Here is a 23786-nt window from a genome sequence, read left to right on the forward strand (position 1 = left end):
TGTACAGCGCTGCGTGATATGTCGGCGCTAAATAAATACTTAACTAAATAAATAAATAATGGTCCCTCAAGTATGAATTGAGGGCTAACTTTAGACCTCCGTGAATTGGGGCTCACTTTAGACCTCCGTGAAGCAGGCTTTGATAGCGCACAGTCAAGCTGCTTTCGTTAAACCCATCCTACCCAATCCTAGCTGCAAATTAGAATCGGACAGCAGTGTTCGTGGTGGGATTACAGCACTGCCCTGTCTGTCTTAGCTGCTAAGAAGCAGCTGCTTATTCTCTATGCATTTGAGCTACCGGTATAAATAGAAGAGCTATATTTTACTTTTTAGTGGTGTCGACTATTTTTCTTCTTGACTATTACGATCTTAGGAAGCAGATACCTATAGTCTGTGCATGCTGCTCCTCTTCAGTGGGTGTTGTTCACAATCCCCTTTTTTTTAGTACTCTTGTCTTACCCAATAATACAATCCTTTTCATATGGTAGTGGCGGGTGCAACCCTTTCCCCTTCCCAGTACCTTGGCATTCTACTGCAATCTAAAAGTAAGACACTACTGGCTAGATCCAGTAGTTGTTACCACTAGGAGTTCACCAGCAGGTTTAATCAAAGCCACTGATTGCCAAGGTCTTCTTGGCACGTCTAAATGAGGTGTACAATTAAAAGCTTTGTTTTTCTCATTCAGTCTAAAAAAATCGCTAAGAGCTCCAATAGGATGGCACTAGCCAGGCAGACCCCAAAATCAAAATTAGGCCAGGACATTCTGCCCTGAACATTGCTTTTGTTTTGCGCTGATCATACAGAACCGAACATAGGATATTTAGGACAAATTTAAGATTCATCTGGAAACTGAGCAAAATGATATACTGATGAGAAAGTGTGTGTGTGTGTGTGTGTGTCTGTCTGTGTGTGTGTGTGTGTGTGTGTGTGTGTGTGTGTGTGTGTGTGTGTGTGTGTGTGTGTGTGTGTGTGTGTGTGTGTGTGTGTGTGTGTGTGTGTTAAGTAGCCATTCATAGATGCAAATAGTGTTAAAGTGGCATCCTTCGAGTGAGTTAATGTGTGCTGCAGATGCATCTTCTCTATTCCCAAGCCATAAATGTTACTAGTTTCTGTGCAAATATACATGTCAATTAAACTTTGATAAGCCCTTTTATCAGTGTAGAGCTTGTTCACATAACGAAATCCCTTGCTTTTCCCTGTAATCTTTCCTCTGAATACATATGCTCTGAGATGTCAGTCAATAGCTACGTACACGTGTAGCAATTTTGTTCTGCAATAACCTGTTATTGCTCATGTATACTACAATAAAATGTGCTTTACCACTGGTCCGTTGGTCAGGAACGGCCACATGGCCTCTAGTTTTCACACATATGACCAGTTCTGCTACCACTGTGAATTGCTTTTTACATGTTTACATGTACAACACCATTTCTTAAAGCAGTAGGATTAGCCATACTATGCCAGGGAAAAAACACATATATAAGTAGATAAATACTTGATCTACTTACATAACACATGTATTGTACTGTACACGTTTTGATTTTTCAGTGAATGTTATGTAGTAAATGAAGAGAATTCTGTTCCTGGTGAGGGCCAGGTCTTTTGCCCACAGTTTAGGTTAATTCCTGATGTCATTTCTGCCCTTTACTTTTTTTATTTTCTCCTCCTATCGCTGAGTCACCTCAGCCTTGCTTGTAAACACAAGTGAGCAGGGAATTGTGTTTCAGATAAGCAGCTGGCAGGGACATAAAGACAAGAGGAGGAATATATGATAGATAAAAAGAACCCCCAGCATGCAACTGTTTGGCACTGACTACTAAAGGGCCATTGCTCCAAATCATAATAGCAGAAAAAGTTTTGAATGCAGGATTAGCATCTTTATCACTTAATACACTCAGACCAGTTGCTGTTAAAATTTGATTTTTATGGTGACACTCCCGCTTTAAAATGTCTATATTTTCTATATACTGTGTTCTGAATGAATCTGAAAAACTTTTTTTTTCGTCTTGGAGAGATTTTGGGGAACGAATAGTTTTTGAGAAATATGACAGATGGTTCTCTCTCTTTTCCCAGATCACTGAGAAACCTGCTTGATTCAGAGATGGAACATTCTTCAGCACTCAGGCTGGAAATTGACAACCTGAAGAGGCAAGTGGCAGAACAGGAGGAGCGGCACGCAGCGAAAATCCAAGCCTTGGCAAGGTAAGAGAGGAGACTTTAGCCAGAGAATCGTTCCAGCACATTTCAAAGTCTTTCAGACCCCTGAGTTGTTGACTGATCTGCTCAGGACAGCTTTAGTCACTTGATTGCTGAGAGAGTTCGTTGTGCTTATACTGGGAAAAGCATCCATTCATGTTGCTTCATTTCTTAAGTTGTTTTCCGTGATAGAAGCCTAGAAAGGAAAATGATTACAAGAATTACAAACTGTAATGTAGAAAAGTTTAGCTAGCACAGCTGAGCCCCTGTTAACACTCCAAAAATAAGAGAGGTTACCTTGGTAAGTGCTATATTTATATAGCTTTTACCAAAAAATCATTTCTTCTTTTGAAAAGAGCTATTTGAATACATCGCCCACTGAGCCTTATGTAACTACCTGTGTTTTCTACTCCAGTGGAGTCGGTCACCTTTTCATATTGAATCAGTGTGAGCAAATGTGGCATGATGAGCAATGGCTTGCCAAAGAATGCCTTCCTACAACATGCAGGGGCGACTGTGCACACCTTTTCAGGATTTAAATGTTGCTGCATCAGTATGTCCTGAAACATGACGTTTGTCTTGCAACTTGTACAACTACTGCTATGTGACAGTGCACTACATTTGTACATAGGATTTTACTGTTAAAGTGAGCACAATCAATTGGAACAACTAGTGCAAACTAAAAGGGATAAATTGGTGACAGCAGTCCCAGAGTAGCAGTGGTAACTGTAATATAATATAAACATACACATATTACAATGTGTAGGTAGGAGTTAGTCCAGTAACCAAATCCAAAATGAACCAAATGGATTTTTTTTCGGCTAGAGTATGGCATTTAATTAACAAATGCAAGCGGCTTAAAGGACCACTATGGCGAAAAAAAGAGTTAAAATCTGACAGAACCGACAGGTTTTGGGCCAGTCCATCTCCCCATGGGGGATTCTCAGGGTTTTCTTTGTTTTCAACAGCATTTCCTGAACAGCAGTTTAACTGCCAAAATAGTAAGATACCAACCAGCCTCCCTAATCACTGTCACACTATTTTGTCAGTTAGACTTTGCAACTGCTGTTCAGGTAATGCTGTTGAAAACAAACAAAACCCTGAGAATCCCCCATGAAGAGATGGACTGGCCCAAAACATGTCGGTTCTGTCAGATTTTAACTGCCTACTTTTTTTCGCGATAGTGGTCCTTTAAAGAGAAACTTATTAACCCAGGATTGAAGTTTATGCCAATCAGTAGCTTTTACCCCTTTTCCCATGGGAAAGCTCTACCTTTTCTGGAAAATAAAAGTTTGCTTTCTTAAAATAGAAAGTATTTGCAATAATTCAGGTAGGAGTGAGCTCTGAGATTTCTCCCAGTGCTTAACTGCTGAATATATGCAAATCCCCCATTGTTGTCCCTATAAGCTAAACACACCTCCAGATCAGCTGGAATGCAATGATGTGTCCTCTCTACCTTTGCTGGAATTGATAATCAGGGGTGTCTGTGTGGCTGATAGTGTGGTGAAAACCCCTCCCACAGTGTAATGCCATGACCATGGTCTTAACAGTTTCCTTTCCATGAACCTTGTTGCAAGTAAGCAACTGGCATCTCCCTCTGGTGTTAAATGTAATCAATTTGTAACCTGCAGTAGCCCGTCCCTTATATACAGCATAACTTCACACATCACTAATTTCCTGTTCTACATGTTTGTCTACTTGAACCCATCTGTGATGTGTTTTCTACAAACCTAACGAACATTGTTATTTCACAATGTGATCTCAACTGGCAAAAGCTGCAGAATTATGGGGCTGCTTATCTTACATTTTGGAAATTCTTTAGCTTTGAGCTTCCTAGCAGAATTTTCTTATTCTAGAAGGCTTGATAAATAAACAATCAGTTAGTGCCTTTGTCTCTCAGTAGCTAGCTAGACAGTAAACAAAAATCTAAATAAATTGAAACAAGCTTTGGAGGTACAAACAAAAGTTGTGTTTAAAATTGTCTTTGTTAGGAGAACTCACCCATAGCTGTTGTTTGCAGAATCATTTCTGAAATCAGGTACAGGTAAACTGTAAATACTTCCTGAATGCTACCCTCCTGGCAGCACTATTTTTTAAGACCTTACCCTAACCATAACACTTTCCTGTAAGCCTAACCCACACCTTTTAAATGTATGCTAACCATCACCTACCACTTGATGTAACATTAAGTCTAATTTGATCTCTTCCCCTACCCTAGACAAGCAGAGGGCGCAAGTAAGGAGGCTTTTTTTTTTGTGCTAAGGAGCTAGACACCTTGATGCCTTGCAGCGGGTACTTTTATTTTCTTACTTTTCAATACCACCCATTTTAAAGGAAACCTGAAACTTTGAAGAGGGCAGCATTTATATTTACCTGGGGCTTCCTCCAGCCCCATGCCGTCCATATGCTCCCTTGAAGTTCTCTCCACTATCCCGTTACCACCTCCTCTAATCTGACTAGTTGTACTCAGTCAGTGGGGAGAGTTCTGTGCCTGCCCAGTAGTACTGCACAGGCACAGAACACTCATGGGTGCGGGAGTGCGATGGGAGCACGCATGGGGCCTAGCCACACATGCGCAGAAGAGCACAACTGGCTGCAATTGGCCAGATTAGCGGAGGTGATAATGGGAGACCAGAGCAGCTGGACAGGATGACAAGGGAGAGCCCCAGTTAAGTATAAATACAGCACTATGTTCTATCTCAGGTATACTTAAATGCATTTCCTAATAAATGCATTCATTAATGGGGATGAGAAATGCGGCATGCATGTTAATTAAGAAATGTCCTCGGATAGCCAGGTATTCTTTTTGTTTACCGTTATGACAGTCTCCAATGGTCCCCAATGAACACAAAATCTACTTCCTGACAGTCATCAGGAAAACTACTTTATTGGCATTAGCAATAAAGGCTGCCAGTGCAAATTTCTGAGGTCAAATCCAGAATGAACAACATTTTTCTGAATGAGAAACTAATGAGTGCCCTATGAGATTTACAAGGAAAATTTCACAGGATCTGGCAGTCTTGGAACCAAATTGAATTTCCAACCTTAGCTAATGAGGCAATTAATTTAAGAACAAATAAAAGAAACTGTAAGACTTGTTGGAGTCTCTTACTGGCTCCTTACTTCTATTCTAACATCTTCCTTATTTTCCCCTCTCTCATTTTATTCTTTCTTCCTTTTTTTGTTGTCTCTCATGCGAAGGTGTGAGACAGAAACTTGAGGTAGAGTTTAAACTATTTCAGTCTTAAATGTTTACTATACTTCCTGTCCGCTTGACCCCAGTACAAGAGATTGAGGGGCACTTGGACAATAAAAAGTATTTCAGAGTTTGAACTATGGTGTTTTTTTTTTTGTTTTTTTTTTAGTTATTCTCATGCATTTTACCTTTACAAACAAGGAATGTGCTTGATACTCCTTGGAAGAAGCAAGTTTTGGGTTTCTTTGCTTGTTGCCTGCCCTTTACATTTGGAGTGTGTAGGATATATGAATGCTAAGATGTTAGGGCTTAAAGTAAACCTGAGTTCAGAAGAAATAATATAAACACACACACACACACACACACACACACACACACACACACACACACACACACACACACACACCTACCTGTGGCTTCCTCCAGCCCCTTACAGGCTCATCGGTTCCTCGCCATAGTCCGCATAGCCCTGGGTTATAATTGCAGAGGAGGACAGCGAGGGACCAATGGGCTTTTAGGGAGCTGGAGGAAGCCCCAGGTATGTATATTTTGTTTTTTTTCTTCTGATCTCAGGCACACTTAATATCAGCAGCATCTATTGTGCAAATCAGGAAGGAGCTGCATGTGTCATTACCCACAAGGCTGTGCATCCAAAGCTGTATTTTAATTAGCCCTAGGACTAATGTCACTGAGTGGGAGGAATTTCACCATTTCAGCTGGATTTTCAATAGGCTGCAGGACTCCAAGGCTGGGGGGCCTGGGACCCAATCCCCCCCCCCCCCCCTGAAGTTTTCTCTGCTAAACCTGCCATCAGCTTCACACTGGTGGTAAGTTAATTTCCACCTCACAGTTCCTCTTTAAAATCAACCATAAATACAACTGAAACCCATGCTATCATCAAGAAATTGTTCTGACAAACCATCAGCCTCGCATGTTAAACAGCTCTCAGACAGCTGTAAATGCCAATTAAAATACACCTGACTCAAGGTTCAGTTACCTAAGGTAAGCACAGAGGTTTGTTTATACTGGATCCACAAAGCTCTGTGCGTGGTCCATTTTTCTCCTCGTTCCATGTGGCCTCTGACCGTAATCACTCCTTCATAAAATTTAGGGGGGTTAAATGGGGTGGGGAGGAGGGAATGGGAGGGTGATAGAAGGGGGCATAGCAGCAAGCCTGCCTCTTCCTGTCTGAACATTTGACTTTAGCTGTAATTGAAAATTTTCAAGGCATAATTATGGAACCAGGGGGAACAAGGAGAGAAACGAACAACACACAGAATAATAATAATAATGGCAGTATTTGTATAGCGCCTTTCTCCTGTCGGACTCAAAGCGCTTGCGAGGCAGCCACTAGAGCGCACTCAGTAGGCAGTAGCAGTGTTAAAGAGACTCCGTAACAAAAATTACATCCTGTTTTTTATCATCCTACAAGTTCCAAAAGCTATGCTAATGTGTTCTGGCTTACTGCAGCACTTTCTGCTATCACAGTCTCTGTAATAAATCAACTTCTCTCTCTTGTCAGACTTGTCAGCCTGTGTCTGGAAGGCTGCCAAGTTCTTCGGTGTTGTGGTCCTGCTATGAACTCCGCCCTCCAGGCCCCTCTATGCACACTGCCTGTGTGATATTTAGATTAGTGCAGCTTCACTCTGCTCTCTTATCTTTTACAAGCTCGATAAATCGTCCTCTGAGCTGGCTGGGCTTTCACATACTGAGGAAATTCAGACAAGGGAAAAGCTGTTTGCAGGAAGAAAAGAGCAGCCTGAAACTTCAGTGCATGAGAGATGCAGGGTGAAAGAAACACACAAATGATCTCTTGAGATTCAAAAGGAAGGGTGTATACAGCCTGCTTGTGTATGGATGTATTTTCTATGTGTGGACATACTGTACATCAACCTACTTCCTGTTTTGGTGGCCATTTTGTTTGTTTATAAACAAACTTTTTAAAACAGTTTTTAACCACTTTTAATGCGGCGGGGAGCGGCGAAATTGTGACAGAGGGTAATAGGAGATGTCCCCTAACGCACTGGTATGTTTACTTTTGTGCGATTTTTAACAATACAGATTCTCTTTAAGGAGATTTGCCCAAGAAACTCCTTACTGAAAATAGGTGCTGGCTTAATGAACAGGCAGAGCCGAGATTTGAACCCAGGTCTCCTGTGTCAGATGCAGAGCCCTTAACCATTACACTATCCAGAAGTATGTAGATTCATCACGTACATACCTCAACAGAAGGTGAGTTTATGTTAGTGCCTTAATCTATAAGATCACAAAGAGATGGAGTTGACTAAATGATCAAAGAGAGAGAAAGAAAAGTTTTGAAGTTTGGCAATATTTTAATGCACAAGAGTTTAAACAATCCCAAAAACTCCAGTGTAGATATGGTCAACATTCAATATTTTTTGTCTAGAATGGAGTTGATTTGGAAATTTCTTATGGATGCACTTTAAAAATTAAATCTGCATAGCACACATATATTATCTGTTAGTGCGTATTGAAAGGCATGAGAGGTTCTTTTTCACTGAGGTTGCCTATGGCCACAGCGCATGAGTTAGGGCATGTTCTTCCTAACTACCAAGTTATTGTGCTCAGTGGCTTCTGATATGCTGTCAGGAGACACAAGAACATCAGTAATTTTATACACTGTGTCTCTGCAGTTAAAACTGTATGAAGAGGCCGTTTCCTCAGGGAATACATTCCTAAAAACATGCTTTTTTTTCTTGTCATCAATCTTGTTCTCTATCTCTGACAAAAGTCTAAAGACAAGACAAGAGTCTGGACTTTTCGCAAGACATCTATCTGGTTAGAACAGCTAAATGATGCCATCCGAGATGACATTTATTGCAAGTCACCAATTTCCAAGCTTTTTGTTTCTCACAAGCAATATAACAGGTGTTCCTGTCTGCAAGACTGACAATATTGATGTCACTGGGTGAAATATATAGCCATTCCAATGTTGTAGACCTCAAAGGCACATGAATTCAATACGTATCTAGGTCTGAGCACTGTTTTTGAAAGGAAAATACTGTATAACTATAAACTAAATTTAATGCCAGTGTTGAATACTTGGTATATTGTAAATTTAAACTATGCCTATTCTAAATATCAACCTGTAGGTTATACTTGCATGTGTTTATACGTAGGCATAACTACTGGGTAAGCAGACCCTGCAGCTGGGAGGGTGGGATGGGAGCCTCTATGCAAAGGAGACGAAAAAAATGGGTGTCAAATAGCAGAAATAGAATATTGGTCATTTTACCCATATTCTTCTGTCAGTCATAGTAGAATATCGGTAATTTTACCCATATTCTACTATCACCCTCTGTACCCTAATTCTCACTTGAACCCTGCCCTATCTATGCCTTAGGCTAACCACCCACACCTACTCCTTTATACTAACTACCCTGCACTCACCTCCAGTTTGCACTGGAGTTCGGCTACAGTAGAGCCAAACTCTGGCAAACTACTGGTCCCAGGGCTGGATTTACCATAAGGCACTGTAGGCACGTGCCTATAGGTGCCTTATGATGGAAAGGCGGCTCACTCCCCTCCCCAAGTGCCTCCTTCCATATGCAGAGCCCCAAGCAGTTTGTAAATGAGAGGTTACTCACCCGGGTCCCGGCATTCCCAGATCTCCCTTCAGTCTGGGGCATCACTAGTTACCTAATACTTGGGGGCACCTCTAGCTACTTGATACCAAGGATAGCTCTGGCTACCTAATACTAGGAGGCACCTGTAGCTACTTATGACGTGCAAGGGAACTAAGGGAGAAGTGACAGCTGGGCCAGTTGCAGTTCAGTTCAGCGGATGTTTGTAAGGTCAATTAGGGCGAAGTCTAGGGTGCCAAGACATCTGTGCCTCTAGGCTCCTGTGATGTAAATCCGGGCCTGACTGGTCCCAGCATGCCCGCCATTCCTACAGAGTTCCACTACTAGCGGAATACTGCTTCCACTATTTTACACTTAGTTAAACTTAGTTCACTGCTACACTGTAACCTAACACCAGTAAACTGCTCCCAGCATGCCCACTGTTCCTACAGAGTTCTGCTTCTATGTAGCAGAACTCTACTACCATTGTTTTTTGAGGATGACTCCAGCACTTTCTATTTTCATCAGGCACCCCCTCCCCCTCACACCCTAATTTCTGGCCAGTATTTTTGTATTCTAACTTTGCCCAATTTCCCCAGTGGTGCTCAAACGCATATTTTCCATTTTGGGGATGGGAGGCCCCAACTCTTAGCCCTTTTTCTTTCCCTTCTTCTGGTACAGTGTTCCTCCCCCCCCCAGAGCAGATAATCTTGTGGCTACTTTTGTTATGGGTTGGGAGAGTCATGATTACAACACTGTTATGTGTGTTTTTTGCAGCCACATGTAGTACATGGCCCCTGGCTGTGGAGGTCATCATGGGAGGAGGAGGCAGGGGATGTTATTGAAGGGAGCCCTGTCCATGTTTTGCTGGAGTTCCATGATTAGTTATGCCCCTGTATATATTTACAACTATAGATTTGGAGTAAGGATTTTTAAATAAATGAATGGATCCTCCTGAATTCTCCTGTAGTATTATTTCAATATGTATGACATCCATTGCTGGGAAGCAGCATACAGTGCTTCCCATAATTATTCATACCCCTGGCAAATTTTGACTTAAAGTTACTTGTATTCAACCAGCAAGTAATTTTTTGACGGGAAATGACGCAGGTGTCTCCCAAAAGATAATAAGACGATGTACAAGAGGAATTATTGTGGAAAAAAAAACATTTCTCAGCTTTTGTTTACATTTGAGAAAAACGGGTCCAGTTCAAAATTATTCATACCCTTCTCAATAATCAATAGGAAAGCCTTTATTGGCTATTACAGCAATCAAACACTTTCTATAATTGCAGACCAGCTTTTTGCATGTCTTTAGAGGTATTTTTACCCATTCATATTTAGCAATGAGCTCCAGATCTTTCAAGTTGGAGGGTCTTCTTGCCATCACCCTGATCTTTAGCTCCCTCCACAGATTCTCAAGTCAGGACTCTGGCCAAGCCACTCCAAAACGTTAATGCTGTTGTCTGCTAACCATTTCTTCACCACTTTTGCTGTTGGTTTTGGGTCATTGTCATGCTGAAATGTCCACTGGTGGCCAAGGCCAGGTTTCTCTGCAGACTGCCTGATGATGTTGTTGTTGAGAATCCTCATGTATTGCTCTTTTTTCATGGTGCCGTTTACTGTGATTATGATATTGAAATATGATAACAGAGGCGCCAAGCAGAATAAAATTAGTTAAAATTGTTAAAAAGGGGGAAGTGGGTGGACTCACCTCCCTTCTGAAAAAAATGGCCGGACAATGGACAGGTTACTTACAGTCTAAAGTAACATTTATTAGTAACTCCAAACTTTGGAGTTACTAATAAATGTTACTTTAGACTGTAAGTAACCTGTCCATTGTCCGGCCATTTTTTTCAGAAGGGAGGTGAGTCCACCCACTTCCCCCTTTTTAACAATTTTAACTAATTTTATTCTGCTTGGCGCCTCTGTTATCATATTTCAATATCATCTAGTCCACCCTTGGTGGAGGGGTGTATCCCCATTTTCTCCTATCTACAGAGAGCGACTTTTTAACCTGAGCGGGGTCAGGTTACAATTCTCCCCGCCGGCCTTTCCAGTGGTTGCCTTTGTGGCGACCCACCCTTGTGAGTATAATCATCTCATTTATTCACAACAGACCTCTCCATATTAACATACTGCACCATATTGGGCTCTCGGTTTCTCCCCCATTTTCAAGGTTTACTGTGATTAGGTTCCCTGATCCATTGGCTGAAAAACACCCCCAAAGCATTAGGTTCCCACCACCATTTTTTGGCAGTGGGGATGGTGTTCTTTGGGTTGAAGGCTTCTCCTTTTTTACGCCAAATTAGGGAAACGTCATTGTCACCAAAATTCAATTTTTGTTTCACCTGACCATAACACAGAAGACCAGAAGTCCTCTTCTTTGTCCAGATGAGCATTTGCAAAGGCCAAGCGAGCTTTTGTGTGCCTTATCTGGAGAAGTGGTGTCCTCCTTGCAGTGTTCAGTGTCCTTTGGATTGTCTGCCTTTAGACATTGCCACCAGCAGAGCCCAGATTCACCAGGATGGCCTTGGTGGTGATCCTTGGATTATTTTTCACCTCTCATTATCCTCCTCGCCAGCACAGGTGTCACTTTTGGCTTCCGACCACATCCTCTGAGATTTTCCACAGTGCAGAACATCTTGTGTTTTTTATTAATATTTGCTATTTTGCTATTTTTCACGGTGTCAGCTGGCACTATTCTATGAATTGGTCTCTTATTGATGTGTATACTGTTTTGAGCATTTTGAGCATTTATTCTATTGTACATAGATACATTTTTTGGATTCTATAGCCGTCTGCTTTATTTACTTCCTTTTAATTTACGCTCAGCAACTACAATTCCCATGATCCTCTAGCGTTTAGGAGGGGGAAGTGACGTAGCGCTGGTCAGCGCTGCTGAATTTCCCTGTATGTGCGCGGCCGCGCACATTGGTATTTTAGGTTACGCCCCTTTGGCTCGCCCTCCTAGGTGCTGTTCTTTAAAAAGCCGAGTACACTTATGAATTTTTATGCCCAGTGGAAGCCGCCATACCTTGTTAGAGCGGCGAATCGCGACGGTATCAGTAGGGCGCCATGCCTCACATCATGTACTGATTCTATCTATCAGTAAGCACCAGCACGTTACTTCAGTGTTTTACACGCTGTCTCTTTGCACTATTTTGCACCTTCTATTTGCTCACTTTGCACTACTTTTTTCCTTCCATTGGGATCTTATTTCACTAGATATTTTTATGGTTTGATTTACCTTGCACCATTAGTAGATACATCGTTTTTTATTGCTGAGGCTTCTGATTGTATCCATTTTTATGTGGTTGGCTGTGTGTTTCTTATAAATTGTCTCACATTGCCAATTTGCCATCCATTATTTCTGCTGTCAGATTTTTATATGTGGTGTGTATATTTAGCCAATCTGTTATTTTGTATTATACCAATGGATTTGGTATATTGGGTTAGCTCTGTGCATGGCTACCCTTGTTGTTTTTAAGTGTTTTTATGTTTTTTGTGAATAAAGATGACTATATGTTGATTTATTTGAGTGGTGCGGTCCTTTTAGGGAATTTCTGTCTCTTGCATGTTTACATTATGGTTAACTAATTCCTTTCTGCACACTCACTTTGATTACCCAGATACTTTGGGGCGTGGTTGATGGTGCTTGCCCATTGTGTGTTTTGTTGAGGACTGTTTTAGTAATATTTTGCATAGTAGCTAATGGAACTTGAAAACAATTAGAAATGGTCTTGTAGCCCTTTCCTGACTTGTCAGCAGCCACAATGCACAGCCGTAGGTCCTCACTGAGCTCCTTTGTCTTAGCCATGACTGTCCACAATCCAACTGCAGAGCGCTGCGGTTTTTCACTTGGTGAGTTGATTAAAACAACTGTTCCCAGTTAATCAGTGTAGTTATGATGCTGTAGAACAGCTTGGACTATTTGGAATGGTATATAACTTTGGATTTTCCCACACACCGTGACAGTTTGTGAATAATTTTGGACTGGAAACTTTTTGCTCAAATGTAAATAAAACTTGAGAAATGTATGTTTGTTTGTTTTTTTGCCACAATAATGCCCTTTGTATATAGTCTTATTATCTTTTGAAAGACACCTATGTCATTTCCCGTCAAAAAATTACTTGCTGGTTGAATAAAAGTAACTTTAAGTCAAAATTTGCCAGGGGTATGAATAATTATGGGCAGCACTGTATCTTCTGTACTTGTAAATAGGGGGATGAGAGGCGGTTTAATCATAAATAGGGCTGATGCATTGACAGGTTAATAAGTGCTTCAAAATATGAAACTGTCAAAATGCTCAAGGATTTTTGTCCATCCAGCAGATCTTTTCTCTCATAATTGATCTGGACTGTAAACTACAGACAATCCCTATATACAGTGTCTTAACATTTCTCTTTTGCTTATCAACTGACATCAAATTATAGATCAGAATGTTGCATTATACGTCTTTCCCCCGCCTGTCCCAGTTGTAGGGTCACCATGAACGGGAAATGAGGTGGTGAAATGATAAAACTATGGACATGACCAAGAATAGTCATACTTTTTGTGGCTTTGTAAAAAAAAAAAAAAAGTTGGAAGACCTTTCTTTCACGAGCACCTGATAAAGAAAATATTTATCTTCATTGTTGACCATCTGTTCAAATGATAGGGAAAACACAGACAACAATAAAAAGTTAGCAGGTTGTAAACATTCCTTATTCTGTTTTAGATAAAATAAAAAGCTGACCGTTCTTAAATGGTCTTCAAGTCAGCAATAAAATGCCTTTTAGGCCACCAGCAAGCAAGAAAATACTCCATATTGTTTTGACTGTACTTTTTCATCTACTTTACAGAGTGATGAAAAGCTATTTTAAACAGAAGATGAAAAAGGATTTCTTAGGAGTAAGAGTAGATTGGATCAGGCCCTGTGTCTCTTCTCTGCCTTGTCTGTGCTATGTACTATGCACTGCATTTAACGCAGCACAGCACACAGTATACTGTATAAGGACCCTTGTTATACAGAGCTGCATGTGTTAGTACCTTCAGCCTGTTTAAATGTAAAAAGTAATCTGTTGTTTAGAATCATTGAGTTTCCCACACAGAACATGGACCAGTGTAAGCGTAGTCTGTTGTGTTGTGGGTGGAGCCCGCCTTCTATTCAGAGAGGACTGGCTGGTCTACAAACTGTCCACCTTGGGGCTCAGATACAGCTAACCTGTTATAGATAGCGATTGCCGGTGCTCTTTTTCTGCAGGTCCACCACTCCTGCCAAACACTTACTCCACCAATGTAGAAAAAGGCACTCCACAGGCTTCAAACTTGCGTTTGTTGTTTATTGAGCAAGACACACTACATGTTACGAGTCAACTGACCCTTCCTCAAGTGCCCCACCCACCACAACTACATCCCATTTAACCTCAGCGGTATGGACGACTATACACGTCCATCACCGCCGGAGGTCGCCGCTCAGGCCCTGCTGGGCCGATTTGAGCGAAATAAAAAGCAGCACACGCAGCCGGCACTTTGCCAGCCACGTGTGCTGCCTGATCGCCGCCGCTCTGCGGCGATCCGCCGCGAGCAGCGGCGAAAGAGGGTCCCCCCAGCCGCCCGAGCCCTGCGCAGCTATGGCGACGATGTAAGCAAAACAAGGAAGGCTGCTCATTGCGGCCTTCCTTGTTTATTCTGGGCGCCGGAGGCGATCGGAAGAACTCCTCCGGAGCGCCCTCTAGTGGGCTTTCATGCAGCCAACTTTCAGTTGGCTGCATGAAACCGTTTTTTTTTTAATTAAAAGAAAACCCTCCCGCAGCCGCCCTGGCGATCTTAATAGACCGCCAGGGAGGTTAAAGGACTCCCACAGGAAGTCCCACCCTGGTGCATTAACATACAGGAAATAAACATACATAGTTATCATTATATACAATTCCTATACAGGGAAATACTATACCGTCTATCCTGCAATAATTTGTGGAGGGGTCATCAAAATTCCCGCAGCATATGTATTCCCACCAATTATTCTTTCCTGCAACAAATCACAAAAAACATTTGTAACTGATTTGTTCATTTAAACCCCTAGGGGATACACAATCCAATTTCCTTATACACTCCACTTCTTTACGGAGCAACAACTTCTCTCGATCACCTCCCCTCCTGAGAGGAGGGACTGTGTCCAACACCATCCATCTCAGTTGAGATGCAGAATGTCCAGCCTGAACAAAATGTCGGCCTACAGGGGCATTCCGCTTCTCCGGATTTTTCAAACATTCACCGACACTCCGCTTGTGCTCTTGAATGCGTGTTTTCACATTGCGAGTTGTCTCACCCACATGCAGCAGCCCATATGGGCATTTTATAGCATAAATAGCATACAAGGTGTTACAATTGAAACTCCCCCTCACTGGAATTTGTTGGCCTGTATGTGGGTGAGACATATACTCGCCTCGAATAATCGCAGAACAGCAATTGCATGCACAACACGGATGTGTACCTTTACGACCCACCTGTGCACATCTCCCTTCAGGGACCCTTTTACACACAGAATTGCCAATGGTCCTGCCTCTCCTGTATGCAAACAAAGGGTAATCCTTAAACAAAACCCCACATTCAGCATCCTTCTGTAGAATGGGCCAAAATTTGCAAATGACCCCCCTGATTTTACGTGACAAATGACCATTGTGAAGAACAAAGGGCATTCTACCCTTATTTTTGTGTCTAACGGGGTTTGAACATAGTAAAGGTTCACGTTCAAGGCGTCCCACCTCTGTACTGGTTTGTTCCAAAACATTGCGTTCAAAACCCTTTTCAACAAAGTTGTTAACCAATCTGGTAGCATCCTCTCTGTACTCAGCATCTGTTGATGAAATTCGGCGTGCCCGTAGAAATTGTCCCTTAGGAATACTCCTTTTTAATCTCTCATCATGGAAACTATCCATCAGTGTTGCCAACTCATCCCTTTAATTACTGACACATATGAATTATACAGGTTTCGTGGCTAGGTAGATGCAGGTAAGGCACTAATTATGTGTAAGTAGCCCCAGAACCTGTATAACTTAGATGTGTCAGTAATGAAAGGGATGAGTTGGCAACACTGCTATCCATACGTAGGCGATTGTTCTTCTCTGTCGGTTTCCTGAACAATTTGGTGTGGAACTTCCCGTCGCATTTGCTAATGGTCACATCCAGATAATCAATGCCCACCCCGCTCAATGCTCATTCCGCCGTGAACTTGATTGTCGGGTGCACCATATTAGCCTCATCAACCATCTTTCTAAACGCGGTCTCAGTACCTCGTCACAAAATCAATACGTCATCGACGAAGCGGAAGTACCCGAAAAGCTGCTGAGGATTCTGTGTGAACATACGATTCTCAAGATCAGCCACAAATAAATTTGCAAAAGACGGGGCCACAGGGGACCCCATGCTCGTCCCCTGTGTTTGACTCTGTTCCCAGCTACCCCCTGAATTCCTCATATGAATAATGATGGGATAAGAGGATGAGTCTGGACTAAAACCCTTTACTTACCTGTTAACAATGGTAGCATTTTGTTGAAAATGGACAATCCTACATTGGAATTGATTGGTAAGCGCAGTATCTGCTTTCTAAATTGAATCCCAATTATGTGTCCTTTCTATAGATGTGGCAACCACAAGCCTGATGACATCATCTAGTGCAGTGGTTCCCAACCTTTTCCGGCCCGGGGAACGCTTTCTGACCATATTTTTCTCCGGGGAACGGTGGTGGGGGGTGGGGGGGGGATGTTTGCGCGACCTAGTGGACAGTGCCGTGCGCAGCAGGCTATGGGGGGGGGGGGGGGGGCTGGGGTGCGGCTGCATAGCTAGCAGAGTTGCCCAAGTATAGGGAGTTTAGTTGCCCCAGTACGGTTAGTATAGTTACCCCAGTATAGTGCCCCAGTATAGCTAGTATAGTCCCAGTATGGATAGGTAGTGCCCCTGTATAGTGCTCAGTATGGGTAGGTAGTGCCCAGTATAGCCAGTATAGTGCCCAGTATAGCTAGTATATTGCCCCGTATAGCCTGTATAGTGCCCAGTATAGCTAGTATAGTGCCCAGATAGCTAGTATAGTGCCCAGATAGCTAGTATAGTGCCCAGTATAGCTAGCATAGTGCCCAGTATAGGTAGGTAGTACCCAGTATAGGTAGGTAGTGCCCCAGTATAGTGCCCAGTATAGCTAGTATGGTGCCCCAGTATAGCCAGTATAGTGCCCAGATAGCTAGTATAGTGCCCAGTATAGCTAGTATAGTGCCCAGTATAGCTAGCATAGTGGCCACTATGGGTAGGTAGTACCCAGTATAGGTAGGTAGTGCCCCAGTATAGTGCCCAGTATAGCTAGTTTAGTTGCCCCCGTGTAGGTAGTTTAGTTGCCCCCAGTATAGCTAGTTTAGTTGCCCCCAGTATAGCTAGTACAGTTCCCCCCAGTATAGATGCCCAGGAGGGGGGTAGCAGCGCTAGAAGGAGGGGCAGTGGAGGCAGCGGTGGGGAGGGGGGAAATATCCCCCCCCTCCCTCACCTGGGACCCCTCCTTCTGCCTCTCTCCCCCTCCATTTAGCGGTGGCAAGTGCAGTCTTGGCGGCGAGGAGAGAGACATGCGCAGAATTACTCACCACGCCACGTTCCAAGTGCCGGCAGCGTCATGTCGTCACAGATCTCCGCCTTCAATGCCGCCCACTGTGCTTCCGCTAATCAGGAAGCACAGTGGGCAGCATTGAAGGTGGAGATCTGACGACATGACGCTGCCGGCGCTTGGAACGCGGAAGTGGTGAGTAATTGTCCGCATCCCTCCCCGCCACTGAGCCCGCACTTGCCATCGCTAAATGGAGGGGGAGAGAGGCAGAAGGAGGGGTCCCAGGTGAGGGAGGGGGAGGGGATATTCCCCCCTCCCCACCGCTGCCTCCACTGCCCCTCGTTCTAGCACTGCTTCCCCCCTCCTGCACCCTAAAGTAGGTACAGGTCTGGCGAGAGGCCAGACCTGTACGGCACACCAGGCAACATGCCGCGGCACACTAGTGTGCCGCGGCACAGCGGTTGAACAACGCTGATCTAGTGGATCAAACTTGCCATGCTGTTTGGTAAAAACAGGCATAGTCAGCAATTACATTAGTTGAGCTTCTCTTAGCTTTGGGATAGAGCTCTTCCTTTACGTTTAAACACAAGGGGCCTTATTCAATTCACTTTTTCTCTTATTATTTAGATATTTAGATAAGCTTGTTTTAGAAATGTTTTGTTGTCTATTTTTCTGTTATTTTCTGTTACTGTATAGCTATTAGTTTCTAAGCTATATAGAAGCCTTTACTTGTATTATTGTGCAATAAAAACTTTTGGAACTAAAAAAAAGTATTTTCCTGCATGCTGCTGGCTTAAAGGACATTTTATTGAATAAGTGTAAAAATAGCCTAATGCAAGTCTGAAAAGATACAGTAACTGTATTAGGATAAGCATCTGTTGCTGTTGTCTTCCCCAGGGCTCTGTCACAGTGTGCATGTGCCCCCCCCCCCCACACACACACACACCCCTCAACGCACCTGTCTTGCTGGCCCCTAGAAACAGGGCTGCTAGGCTGTTTGGCTATATTTTGTACTAGCTTTCAAACTCTCAGTAAACTTAACATTCCGTAAAGATCTCCTGGCAGAGCTAAAGCTGGTGCCACCTGTGATAAATTTCATGATGTAAATCGGGGTGAAGAAAGATTTTACAATGGGCAATAATATTTATTGTATTATTTCCATTACGGTAACTCTTTAAGAGGAACTAGCTTATTTTATTTTGCAGGCATTTTCAGCTAATGTTCTAGCATATCCCTCTGTTATTTTATTTCAGTGTGAATAGATTTGCATATTTGCATCGGGAGGGAGAAACAACATAATCACTGCTGAGATGTAATGAGCAGAAACACAGCTTGTACATTCAGGAGGGTTTATGTGGCTGCTCCATATACAATGCATATTTCATTACAATCCTAATAGGAAATTACAATTGAATACATTAAAATGGAACTCTGTGGGACTTTTTAAAAATGTACTCTCCTTGTCTGGTCTCCACTCTGAATGAGATTGTTATAAATGAATGCTAAGCTTAACCAACTCACCCGCCTATTCCTAAATGACTCCCTATCTTGTCCCTTACAAGCTGGCCAAGTAATTCTGCCACATTACCTCTACCAGCTTTTCCTTCTCTGCCACTCTAGAAGGGTAGCCCCTACGAATTAGCAGATTTATAGAGCATAGCCTATTACCCTTCATTTCAGCTCAGGAGATTAAACTGCAAAGATGGTCCAGCCTTCCACGTAACATGCTTGGTAGAGCTTATTTGATCCAAATGGACTTTTCTCTGCAACTGCCTGATTTCTAATGCGCCTTGTTTAATAGATAAGTTATATTTAGATGCATTGATTTCGTGATCATTTCTTTTTTTCTGTATGAAGTCTTTGCCCTTCTGCCCTATAAGATATGGTACAATACGATTGCCAGACTTTTATGTCTGTTACTTATCAGCTCATTTAACCTCTGTTTACTAATGGGTCATGCCTACCTGTGTAGACACAGTGATAATGTCCTCCAATTTGTAGTGTATACAGTAGATTCTTCATTACTATGTATAGTGCGTACCTCCATAATCATTTTGTTTTAATTAATTGTTTTAACTATTGAGGCATTGTAGTAACATATAGTAGAATGCAGGGAATTATTTAGGATACAAACTTTTATTGTATATTTCCTGGTTTTAGCATCCAAAACACTTCCTACATCTATACATTATTGCTGTATATTACTATGTACATTGCCCTCTCAGTAATGCTTAGCCTAGGCTTTTTAGCCATGTGGGATTCTTCTACAGCATTCTGGGAGACCAAGCATATTTACTACTGGCTTTAGAACTCAAGGTAAACCAACATGTTGCAGAGGTGCACCTGACAGGACTAAAGATGTCTGCACCCGTGATAAATTTCAGAATCAAAATTTGAAAAAATTGCAATGGGCAAACACGGACTAAATCATTTATAAATTAATATTGTAAAAAGAAAATGCAATTTTGTCACGTTACTTTCACTACAGTTCCTCTTTAACCCTGTTACTTATCCAAACAAACCTTTAGAAAAAGTGGTTTTAGATGTGTCAAATGTTATCCAAGGTCACTTTTTAAATACCATAGGTATGCAACAATAATTGACATATTTTGTTATAAATGTAAAATATTCTTGAACAAAATGGGATCATATTCTGTTTTGCAGTCTGAAATGTAAGGACGTACATTGTCTTACTCCACTATCGAAACTGATGCTTCATCGTGCCTACTAGACCCCCTCTAGGCTTCACAAAACTGCCCCATCTAATAAAAAAGCTGTGTTTCGTGGTTGCCCTCATGAGGGTACGTTATACCACATGTGCTGGGAATGTCCTAGGGCAATTTCATTTTGGAATAAAGTGTGCAACTTAATTTCCCTAGTATTAGGGCGCTTATTTACTAGGCATCCAGCCATTATGCTTTTAGGTTATAAAAAGGTGGCCATAGATCAGGCGACTTGGCAGCCGATGGACCATCCAATTCGATTATTATAATTGAACTGGATGAAAATTGGTGCCCCCAAGTGCATGCCGACCAACAATGCAACCAATTTCGGGGCAAAAATTGGTCGCATTATAGATTGCGCATGCGGCAAGATGTTGGGCTGACTTGCTCGAACGGCTGTGTTGCAGGAATGTCGTGCAATTTCGGGACGATCGATGAACATGACGAAACCCCTGACGCTGTCCCCCTGATGAAGAATGTCTCCCCGGTGCCCAGTGTAAAGTATACTTTACCTGTCTGCGGCCTGCTTGTCCTTCCACTGTTCCAGGCGCATTGATCTCTCCATACAAGCACACCTCAAGTGGTTTCCTAGTAAGGGCGTGCGTGTGACGTCACATGCGTGCACCCTTACTAGGAAACCATGTGGGGTGTGCATGTATGCAGAGGAGATATCCGGGAGGCAGCGGGGGACAAGTGCAGGCAGTGGACAGGTAATGTATACTTTACACGGGACACATTCTTCATTAGGGGAGTACAGCGTTGGGGCCGGCGGATGCGATGCAAAAGGCCCATTCCGAATCAATTTCAGCATGAAATTGATAGGGAATTTGCCTGTGGTGTATGAGTAGCTGACAGATCTCTCCTATCAGATCATCATCGCTAGATATATGGGTATCTTAATATACAATACCCAGTTCTTTTCTTGGTCCTTGACCCGGTTGTTACCAGAGTTCATAGGCTTATGATCTATTAGCATATGCTGGCAATAACATATGATCGTATGGATCATTTTCAGAAAACGTGGGATCCATGGTAGGAGTATGCTGATGCCCACAGCCTCCCTTATTTGAAATACAGTATTTCACCTGATTGATGATTTCTGTTACCCTGATGTCATGTTTGGGCACTGAAGTGATCATTACCTTCATTATTACGCAACAGTCCCAGCCACGGATTGTTTTCGTTTGTGTTTTCAGTTCTTTTTTTTCTCATTTAAATTGTATCTGGTTCCATATATTGCTTTGACATGACGATGTCCAGTTTGAATCAAACATTTGAGATTCCTAACATGTCTGTTTTCTTACGCCTCTTACCTGTTTTTTTTTCTCCCCCCCCTTTCCCTCCACTACGTTCGGCGTTCCAGTTGTCGTGTATAGAACTCTCTTAATAAAACTTTTTAAACTATAACGAGAAGGTTTCTTCTACTATCTAACTTTTTTATTTGGGAGATTACAGGTTAATTTAAACTTTTTTTTATTTGTTTCTTTATTTTTCTAAGGGGACTAAATCTATGAAAAAAATGGTGATATGAAACACACTTTTCTGTTCTCCAAAATCTAATTGTAACTTTTTATAGAGGGCAAACAGGTTTTGTTCTGTGGTGCTCAGCTTTTATTGCTGTATTGTATTTCTTGCTAAAGTGATGATCCGAAATTACGTTCATCACCAACCCCGCGTTGCCATCGACTTTCATTGCAGAAGGGTATTGCTACTTCTTTTATTAGCAAACGTGCGAGTGGCCATGTTCACTGTGGTGCAGTGTAACGGCAGCTTTATAACAGAGCTTACCGCCCTGTAATTCGCCACCTATATGACATTCTCATTGCCGCAGGTGCATTGTGATATAATGGGTTGTAATATGGTAACACTGCATGAGGTGTGGTGCCACTTAACATGTGCATTAACAGTAGAAGTGAAACATACTTTTCGTTGATTGTATGCTTCACTGTACCTGAGGTAACGCAAGCATATCGTGTGGCGCCGCTCTCCCGATCCATTGTTTTGCATTCCTGCTGTCACGGGGAATGCAGCGGCCACTGTGAACATGGCCTTGTTCTTCACTATATCATATGGTCTTTGCCACTTTGAGCAAAGAGAATGTTATCTGATGTTCAATGAAGCAGATGATCGCCACTTTAATACTATAGTGTTCATCACCAAAGTACTTCAAACATGGAAAACCGTAGAACCATAAAGTAGCAATGAGGCTGATTGCCACTTTATAAGCATGTTATGTAAAATTACATTGTGGTACCTTAATATACGTTGGTAGTCCTGCATAAAAGCAATAATCTTTTCAGTTGACGCCCCCTTTAGGACTCTGATGATCTAAAAAGTACCATTAATTTTGAAGAAATAATAATATTTTTATGGCAAACTGTGTGTTCCCTTTCTTTACAAATAGCCCTAATTTTTTTAAAACCTGCTTAACTTTTAGGCTCTATTTGCTCTTATTGAGTTTCGACACATCCCATTTTGGCAAATGGGGTGCAACATGACTTAACGCAACACATTAAGTGTAAATAGGGCCTTAAAGAGGAGCTGCCAGCCACACTATCTCAGAAAAAAACAACCTACATATATAAGTAGATAAATACTTGCTCTACTTACATTACATATGTATTGCACTGTCCACATTTTTATTTTAGTGGTTTTTCTTCAGTAAAAAAAGATAAAATTCTTCTTAGCGTTTTTACCATTTTAAGTGTGGCTATTTTGAAGCCAATTCTGATGCAATTTCCTCCCTTACTCTCTTCTGCCTGATCTGCCCACCCCCTACACTATAGAAAGTGCATTGTCTCAGCATGAGAAATCTTGGCCAATCAGAGAGTAGCAGATGTGTGGGAGGGGAAAACAGGAGGGAAAGAGGCTTCAGCCAATCAGGCTGCATTAGTTAAGTCCGAGGGGAAGTATAGAGGCAAAAAAGGACAACCCAGCATGCCCTGCAACTTCCTTTTTGTGTACCAAATGTTGTGTGTACCAAATTAGAGTCAAGTAAACTGGGGAAAGATCATTTAAGAAAAGTTATAGTGAATAGGATTTTATGCCTGACAGTTACACTTTAAGGAGAAAACTGGCAAAGTGAAATTTCCCTTTTTCTATAACATGAGGACAATATTTTTGTATACATCTTTTATTACATGGGAATTATTTGTAAGTAATTTTATGTTTTCTGTTGCAGGGAAAATGAAGTGCTTAAAGTTCAGCTTAAGAAATATGTTGGCGCAGTGCAGATGCTGAAAAGGGAGGGGCAAAATGACAGTAAGTAAAATGTTCTTTAACAAAATGAAAACCTGAGGTCAGAGGGCCAGATTTATCAAAGCATTGCCGGCAGTTTTTTCTTCTTAAACAGCAACTTTTCGTAATATTGATATAGAGAAGCAAGGTACACAGTACCCACCTCTGAGGCTCACGGAGTGCTCAAAGCCCATAAGAAGCAACTTGACTGTATGTAAAGAGGAATGCAGCAGGCTGGGCACATCCGTCTAAAACGCCATTTATTTCAAAAAAGTTTAAAA

The 23786-nt window shown here is 42.1% G+C and overlaps 1 protein-coding gene across 11 annotated transcripts in view; it reads left to right on the plus strand.

Annotated features, from left to right (window-relative positions):
• Positions 1 to 23786, plus strand: part of SNX29 (sorting nexin 29) — an 875170-nt gene that overhangs the window by 206738 nt on the left and 644646 nt on the right. For all 11 annotated transcript variants that reach the window (XR_011022742.1, XM_068244702.1, XM_068244708.1 and 8 more), the window contains exons 13-14: positions 2074 to 2202; positions 23450 to 23529. Coding sequence is in view for 10 of the 11 variants with exons in the window: in XM_068244702.1 (XP_068100803.1) it covers positions 2074 to 2202; positions 23450 to 23529 (209 nt within the window). In the remaining variant the exon portion in view is untranslated. The remainder of the gene's footprint in view (positions 1 to 2073; positions 2203 to 23449; positions 23530 to 23786) is intronic.

The sequence above is a fragment of the Hyperolius riggenbachi genome, chromosome 7 (genome assembly GCF_040937935.1).
Source record: "Hyperolius riggenbachi isolate aHypRig1 chromosome 7, aHypRig1.pri, whole genome shotgun sequence".
Classification (NCBI taxonomy): domain Eukaryota; kingdom Metazoa; phylum Chordata; class Amphibia; order Anura; family Hyperoliidae; genus Hyperolius; species Hyperolius riggenbachi.